At 33.6% G+C, this 21,106-nt stretch overlaps 2 protein-coding genes across 2 annotated transcripts; both read left to right on the top strand.

Annotated features, from left to right (window-relative positions):
* The first annotated feature begins 1,094 nt into the window (after positions 1–1,094).
* On the top strand, positions 1,095–15,231 carry LOC132737873 (C-signal-like). Its single transcript, XM_060725242.1, has 6 exons — positions 1,095–1,098; positions 2,779–2,879; positions 7,080–7,131; positions 8,937–9,124; positions 9,632–9,781; positions 14,321–15,231. Exons 1-6 carry the CDS (start codon positions 1,095–1,097, stop codon positions 14,549–14,551), a joined length of 726 nt encoding a protein of 241 aa, XP_060581225.1. The 3' UTR covers positions 14,552–15,231.
* A 1,732-nt stretch (positions 15,232–16,963) lies between these two features.
* Positions 16,964–20,472, top strand: LOC132737876 (uncharacterized; the record flags this gene model as incomplete). The annotated part of the gene is made up of 5 exons (XM_060725244.1): positions 16,964–16,967; positions 18,298–18,383; positions 19,514–19,565; positions 19,771–19,958; positions 20,324–20,472. Coding segments are annotated over exons 1-5 (479 nt in total), but the record flags the coding sequence as incomplete, so codon positions are not given.
* Positions 20,473–21,106: the final 634 nt, after the last annotated feature.

Genomic DNA, 21,106 nt, shown 5'->3' with positions numbered 1-21,106 from the left:
AGGGGGAAAAATTTTTCCCTTAAAAAGAGCGCCCAAAAGGGACATTATTTAATTTCGATAAACGTTTTTAAACAAGTTTTCTGGGGGATAAAACCCCCGAAAAGGGTTTTCCAAAAGGTTTTTCCAGACCATAATTTTTTTCTTGTTGGTATTTTTCATTTTTCAAAACCCAAGCAAAACCATTTGGGCCCAAATTTTAAGGTTTGGTTTTAAAACTTAATTCTTTTTTTTATGCTGGGAAATTTTTTAGGACCCTTGAAAGATTTTTAAATAACCCCACGCGACAGCCAGTTATTTGGTATTAAAAGGGACGTCCGTGCCAATTGATTAAGAATTGTCTTCAAAACCCACTTCCCCCACACCGATGTGGGATTTGGATTTTTTTTCCATTGTGAGGAAGCTATCAAAGTTTAAAGCTTGCGGAACGTTGGTGTGGTTCTACTCAAGTGTCCTTTTCGTTCGTGCCTGAAATAATGCACGGAAGGGCATATGAGGTCCCTTTCCTTGAAACCAGTAAATCTGAAAAGTCCCCGTATGGACCTATTCTGTTAAGCCCCCCCCCCCCCGCCAAAAAAAAAAGGTAGAATAAAAGATTACTATTGATTTACATTGTGTGGGTGATCCGATGAACCTTATTTCTTTACACAGGCTGCCCCTGAATATGATCACATCAAAAACCTTAGTTGGATCTGAAATCTGATGGTATTTTAATGTAAAAGGCCATAACCCGGGGGGTTGGGAAAAACCGAATTTTGGGGGGCCAAACCCCTTTATTTTCCTTTCAGAAGAAAAGGGTTAAAGGGAAATGAGGGTTTTCCTAGGGAAAAAATCCCCCCAGGGGATGAGGAATCCCGGAAAAATTTTTTTTTAAAGGTGTCAAAGGACCAAAGTAATTCCCTGGTAAAAAGGAAACTGCCAAGGTGTTTTGCTAGCAGTTAAAAAAAAAATAACATAATTTGAAATTTAAAAGTGGCGGGAAAAACAAAGATTCAAAGAATCAAATTGAGTTTTTAAAAAATATGGATTATATCGATTTTTTGCAAAAAAATATCAATTTTTCATTTTGAAAAGTGAATGCCGATATTAATGAAAATATGGGTAAATCCTTATTTTTTAAAAAGGTTTTTAAAATATTTTTTTTCCCCACAAAATTACTTTTTACAAATTGTAAGAAATTTAACTCGAAAACATAGACTAACACATGTTTGTCAGCTGAGTACGGGTCAAAATTACTTGAATTGTTACTAAATAATATTACTTAAATTCATTAAAATGAAGACCACTCACCCAACTGTCAGTAGCCATCTGATACACACGAGATTCGAGTGTCAAACATTTTACACGGTCTTTCAATCGCTTTCTACGCCATTAAGGCATCCTTGTGGGTGAAACCATTGCGGTTTTGTTGCTATTGCCCAATCAGAAGACTCCGTTAACAAAATATCGAACAGCTGATTGACAATGGCGTAGAAAGGAATCTAGGTTTGAAATTCAAATTTCACGTGTATCAGATGCTACTGACGGTTGTGAGTGGTCCAAACTTCGATGTATTTAGTAATACTATTTAGTACATTCAAGTAATTTTGACCCGTACTCAGCTGACAAAACATGTATTAGGGTTCCTATGTTTACGTACGAATCGTTGTGCCGCAATTTTGTCTACCAATTAGGATTTTTAGCACGAATTCGCCCATCGTTTCCTGAATAGATATTTTCATGAACGGGAAGGGCTAGAGACTTGGGGTCGGTCTCTCATTTGGAAGCTTAATACAAACGTGAAATAGTGATAAAAGTTTTTTTTTAATTGTCTGTCCAATTGTTTTCACAACGGCCCGGGAAATGAATCCGTTGCTCGTAGGCTCGAATCTGGAGTTTCTGGCCTTCTCCTTAACTTATAGTATATTTTAAAAGGGGTCATTATTTACATTTTTTTTTTTTTTTTTTGACACTTTAAGAGAATGAAAACAGGTTTTTTTTTATCAATCTGGTCATATTTTTTCTTCCCAGGTCCGAGGATACTCGTGCCTGGTGGTTTTACTCTTGTCAAAACTACCGGTCAAAAAACCAACAATGCCAAAATATCCATGGGTTTAAAAAATCATCATTTAAAAATAAATGAAAAACTATATAATCAGAATAACAAACACAATTTTTTAAAAAGGGCCCCAAATTATATAAAAAAACGACTGACCTTATTAAATGATAGATTCAACCCGCAACAAAAACCCATTGCGTATTGTACCGTGTAAAAAAGGAAGAATTGTGCTGGTATAAAAGGTAAAGGGTTTTTATTATGTGTTACCCCTACTGAAAGGGCCCGCCTTTTGATTTATACGGAACCTTTTGCTTTTCTACCATTACCCCAAATCCTACCCCAACAGGCGCCAAGCCCTTAAAAAATTTTAAAATTTTTAGATATAAAAAAAATTTTAAAGAAAGACACGTTGGGGAAAAATGTGAATTGGCATATACATTACATTAAATGACCTATGCCATATTTTTTTATATTCACAAACTATCAAAGCCACATCATCATCCTTCAAAATTACATCACCACATATCAAAACGACATCACATCTATCAAATCTCAAAACGACATCCGCAGTATTTAATACGATATCACAACTAAAGAAGGGTGTATATATAGAAGTCAGGTATGGCGTTCCATAATAAACAGTACAGTTTAAAAAGGTCAATGATAAAAATGTAGGACATTGATAATCGATAATTTTAAATGAGAAAGATGCTTTCACCGAGATCTATTTTAATCACTGGAAGTAACCGCGGCCATTGGACTAGAGTTTGTAAAACAGTTTCTTAACCTGAATAATCCGCCGGAATTTGTGTTTGCATGTTGTAGGGACCCTGCCACAGCGACAGTAAGTTAAATTCCATACATTATATTTCGCGACTGATGACGATTAGATTATAATGCAGGTCACAGGTCAGATAGCTTTAGTTTCCCTTCATACTTATAATAGCAGAATGCATCCGAAAACCATACATTTACACCAAGACCCCACCCCCGGTCACATTTTGTTAAAGTACGTCAAGTGACAAAGGTGTATGTGACAAGTCAGATTTGCCACTGTAATCTAAATATGACCCCCTTAATCATGTGTATGTTAAAAAAAACAAGTCATTAGAGTGTCGTCTTTTTCGTGCTGTCGCGCTGCGGTTGTCTTTTCTTCGATGTCCCGTTACAATGGTAGGATACTACGTCATCGCGCACCTGCTGAATGCTCCCACTTCGGACCATTTTTTCGTCGATTCGAAGGTAAAATACAATTTTATTATAAGAAAACGTAAGAGTATTAAAAAATCATGTAGCGCAACCAAAGAATGGGCTATAGTACTTGAGATAATTGTAAAAAAAGTTTTAGATTTATTGCCTGGTTTAAGCCTGAAAACGGGATAAGTGTTTTTCTCTGAATGCTCCCACTCGGACTTTTCCCGAAACATATATGAAATAAGGTTGAAAACCTTCTTGAAAATTATTTTTAACGTACCGGAACATAAACCGAGTCATGTTTATCCATTTTTCTAGATTAATTTCAAATATTTCCATTCAGAAATCAGTTTTTCTTAATTCTTTTTATAAAAATGGAAAATGCTCCCACTCGGACTCATCTTCAGGGATGCTCCCACTCGGACCTAAATATACACATATTTTGAAAGCACATTGCTGTGTTAAGAATTTATCATTTTTTCAAAATATCTTTATATTCAAGTTAATATATTCATATTATCAGTTAGAATTCAATGAAACAGCATTTTTAAAATACGATACTAATATTTAGATCACTAAATTGTGACACATTGTATCATAACAGTCTCGTAAATATGTCTTCTTAGAGGATCAGTTATCGGCCTAAGAATAAGAAGAAATGTTGCGTTGAAACAATTCCTCGTTAAATAGAGTCGCTGAAATAAGAAACAAATTGATTATACATTTTAAAAATACTATAACGTTTTGTTTTGCAGAAAGTATTTGTGTTTGTGACCAGTATGGGAAAAGGTATAAACCACATTGCGACGTAAGGAAGCACATGGTAGGACATCTTGGCACGGCATAGCTGGAGCAAATATTTCAGATACCAACTGTGGGTATATCTCAGTGAGGAGGAATACTCTAGAAAACACAAGAATTGTAGCTCTTTGAAGTAATTGTCTTTTGTTCAGTTTTTTGCGTTAATCATTGGACAATGTGTCATAAAGGGTCATTTTTATCTGAAACTTCACTGGAGGATATATATACCACAAGCAAGAATGACAACTTTCCAGTTTTGGAGTTATTGCCCTTTGTATTCACTATGATTAGTTTGTAAGGACCATACCTCTAAAGGTATTTGAGATATAAACTTGAAACTTTATATTGAACAAAACTTCCGTATGCTGTTTTTAATTTAAGAAAACAACACTGAGACAGTGCAGATAGAAGTGAATAGCAGAGCATAAGGCCCAGAAGTGTTCACTTAATGCTTTTTTGTTGTTTTTTTTATTTGTTTTTTTTTTCATGGGAGTGTTATTTTTGTCATGATTTATTATTTCTAGGCTATAACTTTTCATTAATTTTCACGAGTGTCATTACTTTGATTTTTACATATAGGTTACTTCCCCTATGAAATGTATTTCCTCCTTTTCGGCGGGGGATTTTACTGTCTATGATTCCTCCTTGTATGATTGTTCTTATTTTAACGTCATTTAAATATCCTGAAATCAACTTTGGTTTTATATAATAAATATAATGATGATTTATCAATATTGTATGTTCCAGAAAGCATTATTTGTAAAGATAATACCGAATTAATATTTCATAAAGGGAGGTAATTAGAAATATATTTCTTTTAAGTGTAAGTTGAATTCTTAAATAAGAAATGAATGCATACATGTATATTTTAATGATTACATATAATGTGGACAAGCATTTGCAGTACGTATTTCACATATTCCTTAATGTTTGAAAATTGTTTTAGTAGCATAATTATATACATATATATAAAATTTCAATTGTAAATACCAAGATATGGTATAAACTGTGATAAAGAAATAACTGTGATCTTTGTTTCTTATTTATTTAATTTTGCTATTTAAGGTAAAAACACGTACATATGATAACTTTCATACTTAAAAATGTCAAAGTTGTCAATAATTGTGATGCATGCTTTATATGCCATGGTATGGCAGTACATTGACTTTTTAAACAGTTCATGACAAAAATGATTCACATGTTGTTCTTTAATAAACTATTCAAATCAACCGATAGATATTGACTTCTTTATGTTCATAAACGTACCATTATGTTGTTATAAAATCTAAAAAACACGCAAATCATTGAGTTTTAAATTATTAACAAGATATTAAAGTCAGCAATTATTGAATAAATGCAGGCCTCTAATATGTGTACGAGTCCAACAGAAACTTAATCCAGTATGGTACTAAACAATGTATAATGACTTCTTTATAAAGCACCACCATTGTTTTAACATCTCAAAAAAACTTTATTCTTGAGATCCAAACTGTCCATTTAAAGTCTTATATTCCTATCTTTGTTGTTGGCAATAATTTTGAATCATCCCTTCGAATCCAACACAAGCCAAGTGCACCTTTTTGTAAAGTGATCCTGTCAGTTGAAACGTTGCCATGGCACCGGGTCCTGCCCAACGACGTAAGAAGTGACCTTTGTAAAAAGAAGGTAAAAGTTAATGTCGCCAAACACAGTAGTTATTGAAAAAATGGTTTAAAGATTGTAAAAAAAATCCACATCAATGTGCTTTCATAATGTATATATTTGGGTCCGAGTGGGAGCATCTCTGAAATCGAGTCCAAGTGGGAGCATTTCCATTTCTATAAAAAAAAAACAACTTAAAAAACTGACTTTTGAATAGAAATATTTGAAACTAATCTAGAAAAATGTGTAAACATGACTCGGTTTATATTCCGGTACGTTAAAAATAATTTTCAAAAAGGTTTTAAACCTTATTTCTTATATGTTTCGGGAAAAGTCCGAGTGGGAGCATTCAGAGAAAAACACTTATCCCGTTTTCAGGCTTAAACCAGGCAATAAATCTAAAAACTTTTTTTACAATTATCTCAAGTACTATAGCCATTCTTTGGTGCGCTACATGATTTTTTAATACTCTTACGTTTTCTTATAATAAAATTGTATTTTACCTTCGAATCGACGAAAAAATGGTCCAAGTGGGAGCATTCAGCAGGTGCGCGATGACGTAGTATCCTACCATTGCGTTAGCTAGGGCTTTCGCGACACACACATAACTCAAAACAATGACTTTTCATCATCCTTGTTTCAACTTTTCAACGTCGTACTTACAGGTTTTTACCATCGTATTTTCGTCTCCCTGTTAAGCATTCGCAATGAATGACAATCTATATAAAGATGTCGCTTGAGTCCGAAATAGTTACACAAAATTTTCTTATCTTGTGCTAACATTATGATCAAAAGTCATTAACAATATTATTTTATTTGTAGTTGTATCCACGCTGATTAAAGTTGAAAGTACAATGGTGAAAAGTCGAATTAACGACGTAAACCACGAATGTGAAAACTGGAAAAAAACGATGATGAGAAGTCAAAATCCACATCGTCGTTTCGTTATTTTTCTACTTTGCACCGTCGTTCTTTCGACTTTTCACCACCCTATTTTCGTGTTTGTATTGTTTCGAGTTATATGTGTGTGTCACGATGACAACAACGAGGCACCGTACTTTCCGCTTGCAACAAAACGAAAATAAAATGATTTAACTTGTCTTCTTTTTTTTCAAGTGAAATGTCCAAACAATAGTTTCCCTTGTATATTTTGGTCAATCGACAATCCTTTTAGTGTCGATATAGCATTACCTTTACTATACATCTTACTTATATCTGTATCAATAGAGGTATCAAGATTCTTCGAAATTACCAAGGATTTCAAACACTTTGTTAAAACATCTGAAAACAACTTCTTAATTTACATGTATCATGACCATTCATTACAATAAGTGGAAACAATCAGTGTACAAGAGGAGTAACCTTGTGTAAGACACAAAGTTTTTTCTAATAATTTCGCATTTTCCAGGATTTGAAGGAGATTGTAAAGTCAAACTCATCTGTAATTATAGTTGAACTAGGTAAGAATGTAAATAGGGCAAGGTAATAAAACCTATCTTATATTCCCTTTACATATTCCCGATATACAAATATTCTGAACGGTCACCTGACACTTTGCACTTTTTTGAAAATTGATATTGACTTTGGTTTATACCTATATTCTTTTACAGAACCTCCCTATGTATGTACTCCTATGACTTGTTTATATTTTTGATATGTGATTTTTGGTTAATATGTGTTTCTTGTTTGTTTCTCATTTCCTTATTTGAATTAAATATTTATTCATTTCCCTATTTAAATCTCCTCTGACCTTAGAGCAATCCTTCTTTGGCATCTCATGGTGCCATTTTCCCGTTCAAATAACGTGTAAAATGCTATGTGTGTGCGTGCGTGCTTGCGTGCGTGCGTGTGTGTGGATATGCATTCTGTATCTTTTGTATGAATTGATAATGGTTATATCACTTTAATTTAAGAACAATAACATTTTACATTAAAATTATACAACTCCTTTACTTTCATCATAATATCAACCTATACTTAAAGTGTCATTGTGCTCATTTTTTTTTCACTGTCAAGTTGAGTTGAATAAGTGATATATTTCAAAAGATTGACTTTTAAAAGGATTATCAACAACTAATAAAGGAAAATGTTTATGATACAATACATAATCGATCTTAATAATAAAAAGACTGCCCCACTCTTTTTTAGATTTGCACATTTCCAATATATTGTAAAGAATATTTATAGACATTTCCGTTGGTCATGTGGATTATTGATTATTTTTTCTTATCAAAATGTAAAATTAAACCTAAATTAAGACAAAATGTCAAGTTATGTTGATTTTTACCTGTTTAGCCGACCATTTACCTATGGATAAGCATAATGTCACTATAAGAAATGATAATTCCATTCATTCAGTGGATTCAAGATAATTATTTAGAGTAGATAATGTAGAGTGTACATTTTTTATATATGATCCGGTTTGTGTGCAAGTCTCATTTTATTAAAATTTTCCAATAAATTTTGTGTATTAATTTTTGAAATACATGTACACTCAGACGCGTTTATATATAACCCAACACTAACATTTTTTGTATAAATAGGTTATTTATAGGTTCAAATTTGGAATATACAAAATTCAACATATCAGAATTATATTTACAATTGATTGTTAAGAAAATAGAAAAAATAACAAAACAATAGGCTACTGTAAAATGAAAAATGACAGAATGGCTGTAAAAATAGTAACAAAATTAAGTCTCTAAATCCCACTAAATCTGTATGTTAACCAGTTCTTACACTTTGTATGTGTTCCCTATTGGTTATAACAACGTAAACAACTCTGCGTCACAGTTCTTTATTCCTAAACAAGGGCTTGCTCGAGTCCCAACAACTTGCAAGGGACTTCTGGTCGCTTTTCCTTACGCCTGTTCAATTCAGCCGACACGAGAAGTGTGATGTTTAAATCTGGTGACTTTGAATCAAGGAAGCCCTCATTCAGGAATGGAGAAATATTCAATTTAATTTAGTGGGATTCAGAGACTTTTCATTTTGTTACGATATTTACAGCCATTCTGTGAATTTTCATTTTGCAGTAGCATATATGTTTTGTTATTTTCTCTATTTTCTTGTCGATAAATTGTAAATAAAGTTGTAAGTAGTGATATGTTGAATTTTGCATGGTCCAATGTTGAACAAAGTCCGTTCGCAAATACATTGTAACAATAATTGTATATACCGAAAAATTTAAGTGTCGGGTTATAAGTGCCTCTGAGTGTATGTGCATAACCATTGCTTATATAACATTTGACTGAAAATCTTATAGATGTCACTAAACAGGAGTCTGTAGAGAAAGCCAAATCTCATGTTGCGTCAATAGTTGGAACAAAAGGTTTGAATCTTCTTATCAACAACAGTGGTCTAATAAATTCTCAACGTATTGGAGATGTGACCAGGGAAGATATGCTCAAGTGTTATGAAGTTAATGCCATTGGTCCTTTAATGGTGGCTCAGGTAATTGGCGGCTAAGATTATTAAGAAAGAATTGAAATAATCATGATGATAGATATGAATTCGAGTGGCGGCATGGCCACTGACAAGCGACATGTTGTTCCAATATTACATGTGTTCAATGGTAGTGTTTGAAAGTAGTGTTTGCCAAATCTAAAATTTTTGTCTAATATTATCAATTTCATTGCTTTAATTAGTTAGATAAGATTAATATTTGTAGAAAGACTTGTTCGTTCGACCTCATTTACTAGACGAATGGCAGAAGTGATGCTTTTCAAATTTAGAAACTAAAAACTAAGCGATGATGTAAAGAAGCCATGTGTTTCTTTGAAATTATATTTTAATTTAGTTGATTATAAATATGCACATCCAATGTAAGAAACAGCTTCCGAGAGCATTAATGTTTTTTTTTTGAAAGTTCAACATAATCACTGAGAAACTGACGTCAAAAAAATTAGAAATCGAATATCATACTTTGCTAATTTTGAGTATGTTATTGATAAATTTCAGGCGTTTTTACCACTGTTACGACAAGCTGCTGGTCAACAGTCGTCAGAACCAATGTCATGTAGTAAAGCTGCTATCATCAATATATCCTCTGGCGTGGCTTCAATCACTGAAAATTCATCAGGTGGAATGTATCCTTCCAGAGCGTCAAAGGTAAATTATCTTATTGTTCAAAGATTAATTTATTTAATGCTTATATACATGTACATGTATATGACAATATACGTGTAAATGTATATGACATCTTTTAGATTAAAAACATTGAATCGCTGACTTTACATCTGTTTGGTTTCCAGTTCAGCTTTAGAAGTCAATTCTTTCATGTGATGATTTCTTAGCATTCAACGACAAATAAAAGTAATGTACGAGTGTTACTCGGATTGACTTGGGTTTCCCTCAATCATCATGACTATTAACTCCTATTATATCTAATACAGTGTAAGCTTGACCTTAAACCCGGTAAGTACAACCCTGCTTAATATCTTAAACTTACGGTGTCCTTATCGTGCCATTTAGAATGTCGTCCGTCGCGTCTAAGGGTAGACACACGACAATGCGAAGTGACATCGCGACAATGCGAAGCGACGCTCGACAACGCGAAGCGATATGCGACAATGCGAAGCGACGCTCGACAGTGTCAAACGATATGTCGCACTGTCGCCTAGAAATTTCGCGGTAAAAAAGGGCGACATTTAAGAGATGTCGCTTCGCGTTGTCGAGTGTCGCTTCGCATTGTCGAGCGTCGCTTCGCGTTGTCGCGATGTCACTTCGCGTTGTCGCGATGTCACTTCGCGTTGTCGCATTGTCACTTCGCATTGTCGAGTGTCGAGGTTGGTAGAAGTGCATACCACGACACTCGACAATGCGAAACGACAACGCGACAATGCGATACGACGCTCGACAATGCGAAGTGACACTCGACATTGCGAAGCGACATTTTTAAAATGTCGAGTAAATGTCGCGTTATTTTTATGATTTTTACACCGCGACGCTCAACATTGCGAAGCGACACTCGACAATGCGAAGCGACACTCGACAACGCGAAGCGATACTCGACAACGCGAAGCGACACTCGACAATGCGAAGCGACATTTGGAATAATATCGTATCGCATTGTCGTGCGTCTACCGGTGCTTGGTCAGAATTTACTAACTCACCGACAAACGGTGCGATCATGGAAGGGGTCGCACTAAACTGCTGACGAATATGCTGACGATATAGAATATATAGGAAACTGCTGACCAGTTAAACAAAGAAGGATTATCGAAAACTGCTGACCAGTTACACAAAGAAGGGAAACATTGAAGGTGTCAAATTGCCGTTGGTGATATTACAGGCGAGGTCGAGAAATACTTGATAAAATGTTTTTTCAAGATGTCAATATTACAAATGATACATATTAATTATAAAAAATTCAATTTATATATACTGTATATTTCTCAATTTATTTTGATATAATATTTTATTTAAGTACCTTAATGAATTTTCTTCTATGTGTTATATATTGGTTAAAATTTTAAAAATGTAGTCAAAATATGATGTACGAAAAATCATAATTTGTTTCAAGTATGTATAAAACTATGCATCATAGGTTAAAATATATACATGTACATATACGTAATGTATATTTTAACAAAATATAATTATTATGTCGTATTTAGTGCAAATAGGTCATATTAAAATCGATTTCACACGCGACGTGTCATTCTTGATTTATCTATGACAAAATACAATAAACAGTCAAAAATATGTTATTAAAATGCTGACCATATTGTAGAATCTGCTGAAAAGTTAGATATATAGAGAAAAATATATTTAAATGCTACGAAATTGTTACTCATTATGCAAATTTAATATATTTTATAAAATAATGTCGACATTTAATTAAGTAAAAACACTGCTGACCAATTTAATGTTAATTCAAATTGATTTAAGCCGTAAAACTCTCTTATTCTATATGGTCAGCAAATTTAACGCTCTTTACATTCAGGCGAGAAAATGCTGACCAGTTAAACATATAGTAGAATCTGCTGACCAGTTAGATATATAGGGAAACTGCTGACCAGTTAGATATATAGAGAAAAATATATTTTGCCGTGAAATTGTAATTCATTTTATAATGTATGCAAATTCAATATATTTTATAAAATTATGTCGACATTTAATTAAGTAAAAACACTGCTGACCAATTTAATGTTAATTCAAATTGATTTAAGCCGTAAAACTCTCTTATTCTATATGGTCAGCAAATTTAACGCTCTTTACATTCAGGCGAGAAAATGCTGACCAGTTAAACATATAGTAGAATCTGCTGACCAGTTAGATATATAGGGAAACTGCTGACCAGTTAGATATATAGAGAAAAATATATTTTGCCGTGAAATTGTAATTCATTTTATAATGTATGCAAATTCAATATATTTTATAAAATTATGTCGACATTTAATTAAGTAAAAACACTGCTGACCAATTTAATATTATTTCAAATTGATTTAAGCCGTAAAAGTCTTCTTATTCTATATGGTCAGCAAATTTAACGCTCTTTACATTCAGGCGAGAAAATGCTGACCAGTTAAACATATAGTAGAATCTGCTGACCAGTTAGATATATAGGGAAACTGCTGACCAGTTAGAAATATAGAAAAATATATATTTTGCCGTGAAATTGTTACTCATTTTATAATGTATGCAAATTTTATATATTATATAAAATCATGTCGACATTTAATTAAGTAAAAACACTGCTGACCAATTTAATGTTAATTCAAATTGATTCAAGCCGTAAAACTCTTCTTATTCTATATGGTCAGCAAATTTAACGCTCTTTCACATTCAGGCGAGAAAATGCTGACCAGTTAAACATATTGTAGAATCTGCTGACCAGTTAGATATATAGGGAAACTGCTGACCAGTTAGATATATAGAGAAAAATATATATTGCCGTGAAATTGTTACTCATTTTATAATGTATGCAAATTCAATATACTTTATAAAATTATGTCGACATTTAATTAAGTAAAACAACTGCTGACCAATTTTAATGTTATTTCAAATTGATTTAAGCCGTAAAACTCTTCTTATTCTATATGGTCAGCAAATTTAACGCTCTTTACATTCAGGCGAGAAAATGCTGACCAGTTAAACATATACACATGTAGTAGAATCTGCTGACCAGTTAGATATATAGGGAAACTGCTGACCAGTTAGAAATATAGAAAAAAAATATATTTTGTCGTGAAATTTTAATTCATTTTATAATGTACGAAATTCAATATATTGTATAAAATTTGTCGACATTTTAATTAAGTTAAAACACTGCTGACTTATTTAATATTAATTCAAATTGCAATTATTGCTTTTGAAAAATACATTTTTTTCCGTTACAAGATTTTTCTATTGAAATATCACTAACAAGAGATTTTGATAAAACTCATAACATCATAATTCTTTTAAAAACATTAATTCAAATTTTTGCATATCTTTAGAGGTATAAAAAGCTGTTTAATATATCCTTTTAAAATCACGGATTTATATTACATGTAGTAATGTAAATCCGTGTTAAAATGTATGATATTATGGTACTTAAATGTATATATTAATTTAGTTTATAAACATAGTCATATAAATGCAAAAATTAAAAATATAATTAAAAGAATAAAAGTAATTTCCCATCTTTTTATTACCCCCTACGGCGTGTTTATATAACTTCACACCTTCAATGTTTCCCTTCTTTGTGTAACTGGTCAGCATTTTTCCGATAATCCTTCTTTATTTAACTGGTCAGCAGTTTCCTATATATCTATATCGTCAGCTAATTCGTCAGCAGTTTAGTGCGACCCCTTCCATGATAGCACCGTTTGTCGGTGAATTAGTAAATTCTGACCAAGCACCGGTAGACGCACGACAATGCGATACGATATTATTCCAAATGTCGCTTCGCATTGTCGAGTGTCGCTTCGCGTTGTCGAGTATCGCTTCGCGTTGTCGAGTGTCGCTTCGCATTGTCGAGTGTTCGCTTCGCAATGTTGAGCGTCGCGGTGTAAAAATCATAAAAAATAACGCGACATTTACTCGACATTTTAAAAAATGTCGCTTCGCGATGTCGAGTGTCACTTCGCATTGTCGAGCGTCGTATCGCATTGTCGCGTTGTCGTTTCGCATTGTCGAGTGTCGTGGTATGCACTTCTACCAACCTCGACACTCGACAATGCGAAGTGACAATGCGACAACGCGAAGTGACATCGCGACAACGCGAAGTGACATCGCGACAACGCGAAGCGACGCTCGACAATGCGAAGCGACACTCGACAACGCGAAGCGACATTTCTTAAATGTCGCCCTTTTTTACCGCGACATTTCTAGGCGACAGTGCGACATATCGTTTGACACTGTCGAGCGTCGCTTCGCATTGTCGCATATCGCTTCGCGTTGTCGAGCGTCGCTTCGCATTGTCGCGATATCACTTCGCATTGTCGTGTGTCTACCCTTAGACGCGACGGACGACATTCTAAATGGCACGATAAGGACACCGTATAAACTAGTGTTACTTGATTTGACATTCATTTATGAGGAATAAAATTAAGTTTGAAGGATCAAAATATCAGATTGTATAGATTGAATTTGCAACGAACTTTGAATAATGTATGAATTTCTGCTCATTACTTATTTTGCAATTTTCTTTTATTTTCACAGGCCGCCTTAAATATGATCACGTCCAACCTTAGCCTGGATTTAAAAACCGATGGTATCTTATGTACAGCGATTAATCCCGGCTGGGTGAAGACCGAAATGGGAGGACCGAATGCTCTAATTACTACAGAAGAATCTGTTGAAGGGATAATGTCCGTCTTAGAAAAACTTAAAGGTGAAGAGGACTCTGGAAGATTTTACCATGGTGTCAAAGGACAAACTATTCCTTGGTAATACGGGACCTTACAAAGCATTGAATATGAGGATATATAAGTGTAAACAATTACATGTATATTTTCAGTTTCTGTACAAATTGAATTGTTTATGGAACCTACGTATGGTACTGAAAAAGTATATATGTCGATAGCATTATGTATTTACATACATGTTCCTTCATATGGAAGAGAATCGCTGCAAAAATTACTTCCTGCTTTCTTACATTGTAAATTGTAGATTCCATGTGCCTGCAAGTAAATTCGTTCATTGAACCTTTACAATGGTTATGCCATGCTGCATTCTTATATTGTAAATTGTAGGTTTTTATTTCATTTCTTTCTAGTCACTATATCACTTTTATTATAATGATTTGCCCTCGCTGCTTATGAATTCATAATACTTGATGGGAAACTTCTCATTTCACAGCTGTAAACATTCATGCTATGCTCATTCGAAACACTAAATTTAATATTGAATATGGCCATTATGATGAGTTTTAGTTTTTATTATTCAATGTCTATTAATTAGGCTGTGTCTGTTGTTCTTGTATCAACGATGACAAAACATGTATTAGTCAATGATTAAAGAAATGTACTGCGGAGTCATAAATGCTAAATTCAAAATAACATATGCAAAACGTACGTCCAAATGACAGTTATCGCATGGATTTGAACATTTTCTTTGTTCTTACTAACCCATTATACGCAGTACACTTTCAATGAGCATTCGAAAACTGTATTGATATGTAACAGTGCAGTTTTTTCATTGATTCATATAGGGAAAAAACCCAACTAATATATATCAGTTGAGGTGTTTTCGCTCCTTGTATATATCAGTTGAGTTTTTCACAAAGGCTCCAATTTGGTAGCGGTAACGCAGTAGCGAAAAAAAACGCGGGTCAGGTTAGGAAACCGCCATTTTATTCTTTATATGGAGAAAAGTTTTGTTCCTTTAACTGTCTAATATATTTATTTTGAGGCCATTTAGAGAATTAGGAACGAAAAATTCAAAACTAAGAAATGAAAATTTTGCCTGTGTCTCCCTTTAAATCATAAATAGCTGTAAGGTATCTTACGACAGCATTAGCTTGTATATGGTTCATTTTATCTGGGGGTAAAAAGGTGACAAAATGAGAAGGCACAAGAGAGAAGTGCACATGTTTATTTTGTTGTTGTTTTTTGTGATAACGGTTACAAAAAATTACGAAATTGCTATAAAACAGTTATAATATATGAAACTCGTTAGTTACGGGGATATAACACTGACCTGGGCGGCATCTCGGGATGTTTCTGGAAAAAAAAATCGTCTCGGCCTAACGGCCTCGACAGTTTTTTTTAGCAGAAACATCCCTCGATGTCGCCCGAGCAAGTGTTATATCCTAGTTACTAGCTCGTTTCATATACTATATTACTTATCGAGTAGCATGTTATCGAGTGGAAGAAGCCGCAAGCATCACGGATATCCATGAAAGCAAACTATTAAGTTGCATTATATCACCAGGCGGCGCTGGTTGGTTTCCGTGACATCATGATGAATATGTGCTGTTTGTTAGGTCTCTTACTAGTATATTCGCGGTTTGTAATGGACAGATATAAAACCCTACTCATATCTTCTCTCATCCATTCGGTATATGCATCCAGAGGGCATTGGCAGAAAATTTGGAACTTTGTCACTGGCTGACTGATTTGTTAAGATCCGAGATTGGTTCTGGTACATAGAAGGCAGGTCCTAGAAGTGAAACTGTCACTTATGAAGAAGTTCGAGTTAAGTCTTGTCGCGCTACGAACCAGCTGTCCTCACTAATTTCCAGGGGTGTGACCCTACATAGTAGGTAGGGACGAAAAGAAAGGGTACTATAAGGTGTATAAGCCCCCGAATACACAATCACGGCTTGAAAGGCAGTCCCTTAAATTTGCATGGTACCAACATCTTTCATCATTAGGGCGTGGCGTAGCCCTGATTATTGTCATAGGTTTCTGTACCTTCTAGGACTCAAAATGTTTCTGTTTTGCTAATACTCTGTGGAAATTGCACGGAGGTAAATTATCACAACCTAGTGCTTCGTGCTTTTGAAAAGGAAAATATTGCCGCGATAAGTGTCGGATTTAGGCTATGGTTTCATGGCTACATCAATCACTGCATTGTTAAGCGTGTCTTGACCAATATAATTTTGAAAATGGTTACTAGCAAGCACTGGCCTTAACATAATACACCGAGATGAATAAATCTTCCAAAAAGGTACCATTATTATTAAAAAACTGGCAGTTTTTATAAGAATAGATAAAATTAATTTGATAAGTTATGGCCTAGGGAATGTAGCTTCCCAAACATTGTGTATAACTTAATACTTCATTTATTCAAATTAGACATATTCAGGAAGATTTAAATAGATTTCAATAAATCTCTACAATAAAAGTATTTTACCCAAAAATGGGTATAGTATATCTCTAAGTGTATTTATGTCAAAATCAGTCAGAATTTAGTGCACTGCCTATTGTGATGATTTTAGTTCAAAAATTCTTTACCGGATCAAAGACAATCTGAGGACGCTATTATGATAAAAAAGTATGAGTCTGTCAACCACCGTTGTTAAATGCAGGTGGTTAATGCAGGTACAAATGTATTAAGAAAACTTTAAGCATTGATTACAAAAGTCAGTGATCATTTTTCATTTTAAATTTGTTTGTGTTTTTCTAAATAGTAAGATGATAATGTATGTAATATTTCAGTGCTACAATAGTACTTATTAGAGAGGATAAGATAATCCACCTTCTTCATCAAAATATCTCCTTTAAGTCAACCAAATGTCATGATATCATCTAAAACCTGTAAAATACTAATAGACAATGCATTGTAATTGTATTTCTTATAATGTGTGGTTGTATACAAGATAAACAAGTGTACTATATGAGGAGATCTGGAAGACAGGCTACGGAAAATGAATATTTATTTTGTAATCATTGTACGAACTTCCTGCGATCCTGATTGTATCAGATCTTTACAATTCAACCTCGCTTTCCTTGTCCGAGTAAAAAAATCACACTGTTATGCGCCGCATTTTTTGAAGGTATTTTATTCCATTATCATTTGTTTGGTCATTTTTCAAACTAGTATAATCTACTGTTTAAACTATGAAAAAAAAACATGGACAACTAGCAATGGCTTAACGATTAGTTTGACATTGCCTCTATATATGTAACTTACTTTTGTAGGAGGGTTTTGGGACAAATTAGTAGTGTGTTTAAATTAAGCAATACAACATTTATATTAAAACTAAAATAGAAGAAAATATAAAATCATCATTTATATACGCGATCTACCGAAATCAGAGTACTTAAAACTTTCCCGCCACAAAACGGATGCGGTTATGCAATCTCTTTCTTCATTAAAATAAAAAATCAAACTTATTTATCAATACGCCTATGATAATGATGAATTACCGGCAGTAATGTCACTCGAACGCGTGAGATATCAAAAATTACAACCCGGCTGTTGCAGATATGTTTATTAATGAGCATTTTAAGAAAGGTAGCAAATAATCCGCTGAATAAAATTATCCATGGACGTTTATTTTTATTTTTTTTCATCGAGGTCAAAATAGAATGTTTTAGAATGATTCCCGTCAACATTGAGTGACCATGACACAAACCACGAGATTATAAAGTTTATATACACTGTCAAAATATCTATACAATATCTAGGACACTGGATACTATTAAATTTGTTAAAATGCTTTCACCAAGATCTGTTTTAATCACTGGAAGTAACCGAGTTTGTGAAGCAGTTTCTTACACTGTCAAAGCCGCCAAAATTTCTGTTTGCATGTTGTAGGAATCCTCCTGCAGCGACAGTAAGTTAATTAATATATGCCATCTTATTTTGTGACCTTGAAAAATTAACGATTATATTTTCAATGTCAGAAGTTTAAAAAGCAATTAATTAATTAAAAAATGAAATGGTGAAAATTTCAATGATAGCAAATACAGGGGCAAGTTTCAGATTGGAAGAAAATGCCTATGCATTTTTATCAGATGAAAAACAGATACACATTTTACCTTGCGCATTTTATAACTGGGCACTAACGACGTGCTACCTTATCGACCATCCTGAGGCGTAAAATCCGCCAATTCTTGATAGTTGTATTTTTCGTCCTTAAGTAGATGTCATTATTTGTTTTGATCAGTTGTTAAAGCTCTTTTTACTCCACTGTGGGGTCCAAGATTGAACAAATATTATCACATTAATATGACATAAAAATTTTATTTATCAAATTGAATGCAGATTGAATGTGATGAAAAGGAAAAAATGTATAACACTTTTAAATATGGTGGCTGATTTGGTACGCTTTTGTGCGTCGAGTTGGCACTAGCGGCAAACGGCGCTTTGTCGCGCTGTCGTCTTGTCGTCCTGTCTCTAGCGCGGTACGCTAAACGGCGCGTTGTCGTGCGGCGTGTTTTCACGATGTCACATTTTCGCTTGGTTTGGTCTGAAGCCAAAATGTAAGGATATCTAGAAGCAGTGTTATTAAACAGAACTCTAATATCTTAGCAATTTAGCTGGTGTGAAAAGATTATCCTGTACGTTTTATTTTAAAGCTATCCTGTACATTTTATATTATACCAGCAAGAACTATCCTCAATTTAATTAAGAAATATTCTTAAAAATTTATTTTAGAATGGCAAGAACTATCATTTACAATTTATTTTAGAATGACCAATGAGATTCTTAGACTTCAGTTTGTAATTTTAAAATTACCAATGAATTATTTTCTTCTTATATCCATTTTCCCCTGTAAATTTTACAAGAAGTCAAATTGAATTTAGATGGCATTCGGCAAAAAAAACCCACACACATTCGTTTGTAAAAGAGTTTTTAATAGACTTGGGTTTTAGGAAACCGATGTGGGAGTTCATAAAATTGTAAGAATATCAATATAATGTAAAATTCTGTTTATCTTTTGTTTTGTTTGGCATTTTTCAGACTTTGAACGAGATTGCAAAGTCAAATTCATCTGTATATGTTGTTGAACTAGGTAACGAACTAAGAAGAAAAAAGCTTCAGTGCATATTACATCATATTGCTCTTCTTCATTTAAGTCAGAACATGTGAATAAGAAAATTTATAAACACGAAAGTGGAAGTGATAACAAAGCACACAATTTTCCTTAAGTTTGATATCTTGAAATGTTTTGGCTCATCTGGAGGCAATGAGCTTTAAAATGACTGATATTCTTGTAGATGTCACTAAACAAGAGACAATAGAGAAAGCCAAGTCTCACGTTGCGTCAATAGTTGGGCCTGAAGGTTTAAATCTTCTTATCAACAATAGTGGTTTAGTAAATGCTCAGCGTATTGGAGATGTGACCAGGGAAGATATGGCTAAATGTTACGAAGTTAATGCTATTGGTCCGTTAATGGTAGCTCAGGTAATTTTGAGTTTGATGATAGAATTTGTGGAAAACTGAAAATGTGAATTGTTACTATCAGCAGAATGTTTATTTAAGTTATTTTCAATTTGGTAAGTGTTGTTGCTGTAAGGAAACATTTATTCAAACTGTTTTAGTTTGTGCTATTAAAAGGATTTTTTAAGTTGTAATTGTACCGAGATATTATTTGAAAATACAATGATTCTGTGTTCAATTATCAACCTGTGTTAGGTTTACTTGTTTTAGCGAATTCTTAAAAGACAGCAACAAAGAATATCAGTAAAATATTGTCGTTGATGCCAAATATCAGGCCCTATAATAATGAAGATTTTTGAGTCACTTATCCATTTTTTTATTATTTTCAGACATTTTTACCACTGTTTCGACAAGCTGCTGGTCAACAGTCTTCAGAGCCAATGTCATGTAGTAAAGCTGCTATCATCAATATATCAACTGGTGTAGCTTCTATCACTGAAGTTCATCAGGGGGAATGTATGCGTACAGAGCGTCAAAGGTACATTGTCATCACTGTAAAAATGATATATTATATTATCTGGATGTAAGCATTATTACTAGCTTCCCTTAACTCATAAGGATAGTAATGATATCCACTTGCATGTTAGCATGTGTGTCCACATTAGCGTTACATCTTGGTTGTTGTTGTACTTGATCCTTAGACCATCATTGTAACATTGCTGAGAATATTTTGAGATATTAATTCCTCTTATTCTACCTCTGGTCAAGGTTTTCGTATACTTAACTGAACATTCTGAGGTATTGCTAGTAATTATTAATATCATTCGTGCGCTGTAACTGGCAGGCAAGGATAAAAGATATGAGATCATGAACACTATGTCAATCAATAATTGTAACAAGTAAAATGGTTTCCTGCGGTGAACATTTTAATGATAAAAAGATATTTCATTTAACTATTTTCAACATTATTTGGGGGTGGGGGGATAAATATGTTATGTTATGTTATGTTATGTTATGTTATGTTATGTTATGTTATGTTATGTTATGTTATGTATAAATGTATTGTTGTCTTTTTTTCTTACACAAACTGCCCCGAATATAAACACATCAAAAATTAGCCCGGGCTGAAATTTATGGTATTTTATTAAGCATACATCGGGTGGGTGAAAGGA

Source organism: Ruditapes philippinarum, unplaced genomic scaffold (assembly GCF_026571515.1).
Source record: "Ruditapes philippinarum isolate M1 unplaced genomic scaffold, ASM2657151v2 ctg6780_1_1_1_1, whole genome shotgun sequence".
NCBI classification, from domain to species: Eukaryota; Metazoa; Mollusca; class Bivalvia; order Venerida; family Veneridae; genus Ruditapes; species Ruditapes philippinarum.
This window is presented reverse-complemented; position numbering and strand designations above follow the sequence as displayed.